Source organism: Parasteatoda tepidariorum, chromosome 6 (assembly GCF_982258835.1).
Source record: "Parasteatoda tepidariorum strain Cologne lab strain chromosome 6, Ptep-v5.0, whole genome shotgun sequence".
Taxonomy (NCBI): Eukaryota; Metazoa; Arthropoda; class Arachnida; order Araneae; family Theridiidae; genus Parasteatoda; species Parasteatoda tepidariorum.
The window spans coordinates 40413160-40422985 of NC_141760.1; the positions used below are offsets into that span (position 1 = coordinate 40413160).

At 29.8% G+C, this 9826-nt stretch overlaps 1 protein-coding gene across 1 annotated transcript in view; it reads left to right on the forward strand.

The window, feature by feature from the left end:
• Nucleotides 1–7657, forward strand: part of LOC147807793 (GTP-binding protein 4-like) — a 29889-nt gene extending 22232 nt beyond the window's left edge. Inside the window, exons 14-18 of the mRNA XM_087165696.1 lie at nucleotides 4354–4466; nucleotides 4544–4631; nucleotides 4723–4791; nucleotides 6066–6194; nucleotides 7395–7657. Of these exons, the coding sequence (XP_087021822.1) occupies nucleotides 4354–4466; nucleotides 4544–4631; nucleotides 4723–4791; nucleotides 6066–6194; nucleotides 7395–7547 (552 nt within the window). The 3' untranslated portion in view covers nucleotides 7548–7657. The remainder of the gene's footprint in view (nucleotides 1–4353; nucleotides 4467–4543; nucleotides 4632–4722; nucleotides 4792–6065; nucleotides 6195–7394) is intronic.
• Nucleotides 7658–9826: the final 2169 nt, after the last annotated feature.

The following is a 9826-nucleotide window of genomic DNA, read 5'->3' on the forward strand; positions in this document are numbered from 1 at the left end:
AAACGTCTTAGGTCCTTGAAAAACTTGATAGGTCCTTGAATTTGTCCAATACTGCCGGCGGCCCTTTTTATAAAACACCCGCGGATCTTTCTCGTTTTTTCTGTTTTGTTCCCGAGCTCTCTCACGTGGTTTTTAACGCCACCGTTTCTAACCGGGCCTAGTGTTGGTGTCTGCCAAGCGCGCGGAGCACAGCAGACAATCAATGCGTTCGGGGCGAAACTCCACTTCATGTTCTGCCGCATATGCTTAGATCTTATCGAAACTGGAATACTCTCGAATTTCGTAACAATATGTACCTTGTAGTTTTCAATAAATTTGCTGTTTTACCATCCGCACTTGTCCTTACGTTTGCGTCATTTCAAAACTTTATTGTAAAGCGTATTCGCAAAGGCACGGCTTCGTATTTTTGTTATGTAGTTTAGACTAGTTATGCCTGGGAAGTGCTATTTTAATCCCCAATGGATGGATAATCAATCTTATAAAGAATGGATTTTATAGATGCCCGAAAAGTAGTTCAGAGCCAAGTGCCGATTATGCATGAAGGAGATCGATATCGCGAAAATGGAAGAATCTGCTCTGAAATCACACATCAAAGAAAGGTAAAACAAAAAAGCAGCCTCATGCCCTGAGTTCTCTTTTTCCAAAGACATCAACATCTAATTCATCTGGTGTAAATACTCCTTCAACATCGTGTGCCCCATGTGAAACAGAAACTTTAGTGGCCGAGGTAACATTGTCTTATCTGGTCAAAAGGAATGTGCTTGATGCTGAAATTCTCTGGAGTCTGAAGTGCATCACTAGTAATTATTCATGTAACTCCTGTGAAGGGATTAGTAAATTGTTCTCCAAAATGTTTGCTGATAGCTGTATAGGGAGACAATTTTTTTGTAGTGCCACAAAGTGAGCCTATTTGGGCTCCTTTGGATTGGCACTATACTTCAAAGGGATTCTTATAAATGAGCTGAAGAATGTTGATTGCTACACTGTACTCTTTGATGAGACGTTAAGTCAGTCTCTACAATCTAAGCAGATGGACATTATGGTAAGGAATTGATAATAAAGTTTGCACTTAGTATCTTACCTCCCAATTTATGGGTCATGGAACTGCAGAAAATATTTTGTCCTCTTTTTACAAATGCATGGATGATGGTTAAAAGCTCTCTAAAATACTTCAATTATCCATGGATGGACCCTATGTCAATTGGAAATTCTATTAGAAGCTTCAGTGTGAATTAAAAGAGAAATATTCCCACCAGGTCATATTCATTGGCAATTGTGGATTACACATAACGAATAATGCTTTTAAACATGGTGAAAATGGGATATGTTCCTTCTCATTTTTATTTTCAGAAAGAATTGTTACTGATAACATTTAGAGAAGGTTGTGTAAATTATGGATGAATAATTTCAGAAACGATGTTTAATAGAGGAGAGGAGGGGGTTATGGAATAGTCATGGAATATGGAATACCTAAGATTTAGCTGTGTTTTTCATGCAGCCTTCACATGGAAATACACAGGATTAAAGGATTTCACCATTAACACCTCATTACCATTAGTTATAGATTGTGCTGAAAATGATTTTGTGAATTAATATGTAAAACCAGTAGGGTTGTTTTTAAAAAAATATAAATTTTAGTCCATAATACGTATACTCTCTTCTCTCTATATAGACAAAGCATTTAGGTACTATTATATTTGAAATTAATTATTGCCACAACAAGCATTGTTGCTTCTAGTAAAATAGAAGAGAATAATTTTTAAAATTGGTCTTAGATTATGGTCCTTGAAAATTTTGTTGAGGTCCTTGAAAAGTCCTGGAAAGTCCTTGAATTTCAATCTCATCATAGAGTGGGAACCCTGTTTCTGCATTCAAAAACATTTCAGTAAATCAGGGTTGGCAAGGTTCAGGACATAATGGATTAATCCACGGTTTAAACTGTCCTGTCCAAAACTGTCTTAAACTGACCAAAACCCTTTTACTCAAATTATGTCACAATTTTATTTGAACAATATTTAAGAGGTAAAAGAAACATAGAACTAATAACATATTGATAATTAAATATACTAGAGAATATTTGCTTTTAAAAGTATAATGTTTTATTAATATTGTTTGACTCTTCAATTTAAACAAAGGAAGATTAATCAGTAATCAAGTTCAATTGGTCCTCTCATTCAATAGTACATAACTGAAGTTTGGCCTTGCCATACAGGTTAAAATATTAGGGACTAAGTGTTTAGTTCGTCATAAACAGGTTTATTTATCTATAGTACTATTCAAGAATACTTTTATTTCATTCATGTTCAATTCTTTTAGCATAGTGGTGATACATCACCAATGTCAGTAACTGAAACTGATGTTATGCCCTTCAAAACTGTTAATGCATTTTTCAGTTATTTTGCATTTTCAATTTAAACTAATATATTTATATTTTAAAAAAAAATTTTAAAAATAGATGTCTTTTTTATCATCCTGTAGTGCAGAAATTATAAAATTTTTTTAAAAAAAATATTGTGAAAAATAAAAGGTTAATTTTTAATTTTTTTAAAGAAAAATTACTATTTTTTTTATATTGTCATATTTATCCGTATGCAAAAATATTATTTATCAGTATTAAAAGCATATTTATATTTAAAGAATTAGGTATTCACTTTTGTTGTTCAATGAATTGTAGAGCTTCAAAAATTATAAACCTTTTCCTATTATATTATTTTCTTTTAATAAGTTATAGTAAATTGTATAAAAAATATCAGATATTTATTGATACAAGTAATTATGTGAACAATGGTTACACCTATAGAATTTTTACCTTTTACCAAAGTTCAAGGTTTTGGACACTTTAAGACGGTTTTACCCAGTTTAGGACAGTAAAACCCACGTGTCCTGTCCAAAACCAGTTTAGGACGTCCAAAACCCCAACCCTGCAGTAAATAAATGTAGTAATCAAACAAGTTTCAAATTTCACAATTTTAATTTTTAACAAGCTAAAGGAAAATCTTTTTGGTCGTAAAAAAAATTAACTCAACAAATGCAAATTTTCTTCTGTTTGCATTTTTACTCTAGTTAATTATTGGCTCTATTCAGTGTTTTCACTACAGCGCGAGAACGCGAGAATCTCGCATATTTTTTTTCTTTTCTCGCATTAAAAAATGATTAACGCGAGAAGTTCTCGCACTCTATTAATGAATTTCAAAATGAGCGAATCTCGAGAATTTTGGAAAAAATTTCGTCTTTCGCTATTTTAAATGAAATCCGTTTCACTTTTCTTCCTTGATCTTTCCTTATTTTCAACATCGGTCCTTGTTATCAAGCTTTCCTATTTACCAGTATTGTTCAGAACCAGTTCGAAAAGCAGAACACAATTCTCTGCAACCACGTATTAACCGTAGGTAAGGTTTCTTCATGTAAGACGTTTAAATTTTTTGTGCTTGAATGCAAGATGGACAAATGCCTTGTTAAGACAACATTTTCTAGTCCGTAACGGACAAATCAAAATGAAACAAATGTCGGTAGGAACGGTCAAAACGAAGCAAATACGGATATTCAACGGATACGAATCAAATACTAGCATGAAGTATGAACATGAAAATAACTTCACTATTCTATAACAGAAATAATTGAAAAGCCTATGCTGGCAGGTGAAGAGGATAGGAAAGTGTGTGCACAATGCTACAAATTTTCTTAGTGGTTCCAAATAGTTCAGCATCTGTTGCACCCAAAACCGAATTAAGACAAAATATACTAATAGATTGACTGATAAGCATTTGAGAAACCTAATGAGAATAGCTGATGAAAAAGTAGATATAGAACACTTTCCATATGATAATGCAGCAAAAATATTCAGTGCTTTAAAAATTAGAAGATGTTAAAAATGAAATATTTCTTTTCCAAGTCAATTCGTGTTTTTTTCATTTTTAGAAATCTCACCTAACTTTTTGAAATCTCACCCAGTTTTTGAGAAATTCTCACCCACTTTTTTTCTGTAACGAAAACACTGGCTCTATTTGAAAAATTCAAAATTTTTTTATTGATTATTGGTTATAAGAATGCAAACGATTCGAAATCTACATTCTCTATTTTGTTAAAAATGTAGACTTGCTGACTGAAAACTTCTTATTTATGTTTAATTCTTTTCTGCACCACATGTAAGCACTTTTCAAACTAAAGTGTTATTATTAAATTAAAACTTATTTAAATAGTTTAAAAAATGAATAATTCTATTTTCTGAATTATGTGTATTGAGATTCTTAATTTTCTTACAGACTTTCTATTTTTTAATAAAATGAAAATTTTAATGTTCTTCTATTGATTGTAAACCATTAATTTGTGTTCTCATTTTTTTTTAATTAATAGAAACTTAACAAGCTAGAAGAAGAGGAGGGCTTAAGAGAGTCAGCTGGCTATTATGATGAAAGTGAAAGTGATGATGATGAAAATACAAGAAATATTAGAGCTTTAGCTAAAAGGTATTTATTTTAATAGCATTGTATTAAATTCTGAATATTGTATTTTTTTATTTATTTGAAATTTATTTTTTTATTAGGATTCGTGAGAAAAAAGGCATTCTTAAAATTGAATCTCAGTTGAAAAGGAGTATTACTAAACCAAAATTACCGAGAACAGCTAAAAAAGTTAGTATAAGACATTTTGGCAAGATTTTTTTTCCTTCTAAATGTATCTAGCCTTAATTCCGTGGTTAATATTTTTTTCTTTTATTCACAGCGAACACGTAGTGTCAGCAGGCTGAAGATGGAAATGAGGCAATTAGGAGTTGAATTAGGGGACACAAAAGTAAGAAATGCTTATAATTTTTTTTTTCCAGATCTTAATCTATATATTTTTAAATTTAAGAATTTGATACTGGACCCTATATATATGAATCTTAAAGAAGATACTGAGTGATTAAAGTCAGTGTGACTTGCCCACAAATACTGAAGCCTTGCAGATAACACTTGAAAAATAAAACAATGTCAACTCTATTGAAAGCTACAAATCTATAATTTACTTTAACTTCTATTAAGCAAACACTAAGTTGAATAAGTTAATTTGATGAGCAAGTAAGATATCAATTGTTAAAATTCTAGTTTATATTTCTGTGTGAAAATTAAACTAAGTATACAATGATAACATATTCTGATTAAATACATGTGTACAGAAATTAGATCAATATATTATAATATTTAAATATTTTTTCAGAATCAGTAGATCAATTATAAGTATCTTTTAATCTATACAACATAATATTCTAATTTAGAAATTTTTCTTAACATCTGTTGGGTTGAAATTAAATTTTGATCACAACAATTTACTGTGAAAATCAGGACTGATTGTGCTCCGAAAAAAATTCCCCGGATTTCCGGATTTTTCGCTAACAGTGATCCGTAAGTTTCCGGAGATTAAAGATCCAGACGTTTCAAAAATTCATTGATCACAGAAGTTTCCGGAAATCAAATTTTCAAAGGTGGAACTTAAAAACGCAGTTTATTTTGTTTGTTTGTAAGGGAGAGCCAGAGAGATACTTTATAAGTTAATATTCATAATTAATATTCATTTTTTATCAGTAAATAGTTGTTATAATCATAAACTCAAGAAAGAAAGACATATTTGTAAATTTTAATTACTTCTCCAGGTCATGTGTAAAATTTTAAATATATTTTAAGTAAACTAAGAAATATTGAGAAAAAAGAAAAACATTGTTTAATTTTTTTTTAATTTGAACTTTTATTTAACTTAAGAAATTTTTCGGAATTTTGACTTGGGCTCACAATTACCCCTGGAAAACATAAAGAAAATTTTAGACGCGTGCACATTATTTAAATAGTGCTGATAAAATTTAATTTTTCTCCTACTAAATCATCCCAAATGCATTTTTGCTAATTTATTAGTTGATATGTATTTCAGATAATACAAAATAGTTTCAACTACCCATCAATTTTGTCTTGGTTCAACTGTGTGTAAAAAAAAATAACCTTTATAAATTTCCCTTATTGTAATTTTCATCATATTGATCTATGCCTATAAAGTTTTTGTGAAAAGACTTAATACATATCTTGTTTCTTTTTTAGGCTCATTTTGATGATGCTCAAGTGGGTAGAGTGGTGAGATCAGTCAAGCGAAAGAGAGAAGATAGCGAAGGAAGAGTACGCAGTAGCTCCAGAATACCTAGAGACGAATCTGGTGTTAGAGATGTCAAGGTACTCCCCTTTTTGATTCAATATCATTTGCCAATTTTCATTTAGCAAGACATTTGTTTTGCATTTAAAATATTTATCTTTACATATACTTCTCAAATTTATATTTCTGCGTGCATAGCTGCCAACTCTACTGGATTATGCAAGTTGCGCCTGGTCTACTGGTTTAGTTAAAGTTCTCCTGGTTTTTCTACATTTTAAAAAATTCCCTAAAATTGAGGTAGTTTCGTAAAAAAAAATCCCTCTCAAAATAAAATTTTTGCACAGATTATTGCTTGAATATTGAAATAAGTACAGTACGGAACCCGTTATCCGGAAATCAGAAAACCGGAAAACCAAAAAACCGGAACAAAATTCGATATATTTTCTCGCCATTTTTTAAAAAAAAAAAATTTTTTTTGCTCGTAAGATTTTACGATTTTTCTTCCTTTTTTTAAAGATGTTTACCTTACCATCATTTTGGAAATAATCATTAGTGTATTACTTCATCGTTTTTTCTTATTTCTAAGATTATTTCCAAATTTTTTTTTTTAAAGTTAGGCTTAACAATAAAAAAAAGCTTTTTGTAGCGATTCAGAAAACCGGAAAAATCAGTTATCCGGAATAACGATGGTCCCGACCGTTCCGGATAATCGGTTCCCTACTGTATTACTAATACATAATGACTCGAACCTCATTTATAGAAATCAGTACAAAACTTTTTTGTTTTTAAATGTTCCGTTTATTTTTATTCAGAAGAATTTTTTAAAATTAATTAAAAAAAATTTTTTAACTATCATTGATGAATTATGAGTAAACTTAATACATAACAGATCTATGATTAATGTCAATCGTAACTGGAAAATATTAGTTTTTCTATTTTGATGACTATAAAAATCCCTAAAATTCCCTATGTGTAAGATATTTAGTACATTATGCTACAATTATCATGAAATTTATATTCTTCTGTAAAATCTATTGGATTTTTTCCTATCCATGTTGGCAGCTATGTTCACGTATTATTCCTCCCCCCCTTTTTTTGGTGTTGAAATTTAGTAGGAACACTTTATTTTAAGCATGTTTTAGGCTTTCATCTTGAATTGTCACTTATTAACACTTATTCTAAACCAGCATAAATAATGTTCCTAATTACTTGGAGATACCTTAACTTGTCTTTTATTTGTATCTGCTGCACTTAATTAAATTGTAACTTTTCCCTTTTAGATGAAGAAGAGGGCTAGAACACTTTCAAAACTGTCTCAACGTGCTAGTAATAGATTAGCAAAGAAGGGTGAAGGTGACAGAAAGATATTGGACTTAAAACCAAAACATTTGTTTGTAGGAAAACGTACACTCGGCAAAACATCTCGTCGATAAATAGAGCACCTATAGTATTTGTTATAAATTATAAATACATTTTATGTTTGTATTATTTACATTTTATGTTTGTATTATGTTTGTATTATAATATATTATTTCTTATTTCAGTCACTTTATTCTCTAAAAGAGTTCTTGCATTAGTTCTCTACTTTGTAAATGAATGAGAAGCTTCCAAAGCAATGGCCTTTGCTTAAATATATTAAACATTGCAATATCAGATTGTATGTTAACGAATCCAATTATCAAGAATTCTATGTATAAAGTGTGTGCAGAGAAATACCCATACCATCAAAACACTTATCCCAGTCATATTTGACTAAAGAATCACATAAGTTAAAATATGTTGCAAAGTTGGGACATATTCAGCTATGGATTGCTTTTCATTTTGATATGTACATGATATCTGCAACAATTTAGATTTTCAAATCACTGACTTTCCATCAATAATTCCAAGAAGTTGTCATGACTTACCGAAGTTACTATTTTATCCGACAATAACACTACAATAAATTCAAAAAAGCATTATAATAACATTAATTGAAATGATAGATATAACCAAAGCTGTTATATTACTCAGAATCCTTGAGGCAGAATTTGTTCGAGCTATCTGCGACAAAACTCTCTAGCACAAATATCTTTCTGCAAGATACTTTTCACAATAATAAACATGTATGTTACTAATTTAAAATAACAAAAGCTCTGTGTTTACCAAAAAAAAAATTATATATATAACTTTTTTTAAATTGAACGTGTAATTTGTATTATAACATTATATATAACATTTTTGCACCTTGTTGGGAGGCAGGGAGACACAGAAATTATTTCCTTCGCCTTTTGTAACTAATCATCACAATGAAAAAAATTGCAAATTATTAAATCTGCAGTAGTACTTGGCAAAAAAAAAAAAAAAAAAAGATTGGCGACAAATTCACAGGAATATGTCATCTCAAATGAGTGTTTTGTTTCTTGATTAGGCTGTTGTATAAAAATATCGTATAAAAATTATCAGATTTAAAAACTATGGAGAAATCAATAGCAATAACTGATAAAATTCGACAGAATTATTGACCTAAAGAGTAAATACCCAAATACAAGATTCAAATTTTTCAGGTTGCTTATCGGGACAACAAATAACATATTAAACAAATAAAATAATTAATAAGATTCTGAAATCACTGAAGTTTAAAAGATAATTCGCTCTAGAAAGGATGTCCTTTCCTTAATTATTTTAAAGAACACAATCAAAAAATTTTATATTTTAATAAAATACGACTGAGATTGGATATTTTGTTACAAATTCAGATATTCAGAACGCTGTGAAATTAGGGGGATTCGATTTTTAAAATTAAAATTTTTAAGTTACCTAAATCCGCAATTTTTTTAAAAAAATAGTTAAGATCATGACAAATTTTGTTCAATCATGAAATCCATGACTTTCTAGGTGTGCAGATACCCTATATGTAGCCTAATAAATACATATATATACCCAAAGAATAGTATCAGGAGAGATACCCTATTCTTTGGCACGAGTACATGGGAGAAACATTGAACAAGTTCGTCATCTTTCAAGTCATTCAGACATTTTTTTTAGTCCGAGAAGAGCAGACAAATTGTTATAGTGCACAGAACCAATAAAAGTAAACAAACAATAAAAGTAAACAAGATCTTTGGGAATATCAGAATTGATTAATTTGATAATATAATAGTTAACAAACTTCAGTTTATGTAAGTTAAAACCCCTTCTGAAATTATGAATCACTTGATTAATGAGCTACTCGGTTCGGTAAGTAAGATGTAGACACATAAAATTTTCATGATTCAATTATTTTTTTTGTAATTTAAACATTATATATTAATTAGGTACATTAAGCATAATATTAAATAATAATTAAACACACACACACATATGTGTATATATATATATATATATATATACAGTGCACTCCCGATTATCCGGGTTAATCACCGGGACAGGTTGCACGGACAATCGAAAAACACAGATAATCCGAAAACTCCTTTTTATTAAAGAAAAAATTAATATCAGTACAAAAAAATTTCTGTTGCTGTATAATACCAAACTAGCAATTTTCCATTCAACATTTGATGCTTAAAAAATGTGTAATGCGCCATATATTGACGCATACTTTACGTACCGCAGTAATGTTACCGTAATCAAATCCTCCCATATAATCTAATAAAGTTTCCACAGATTGAAGAGTAGCATAAATTGTATTTCCCTTATTCACTACATCTTCTGCATCAGTTACTATCATCAC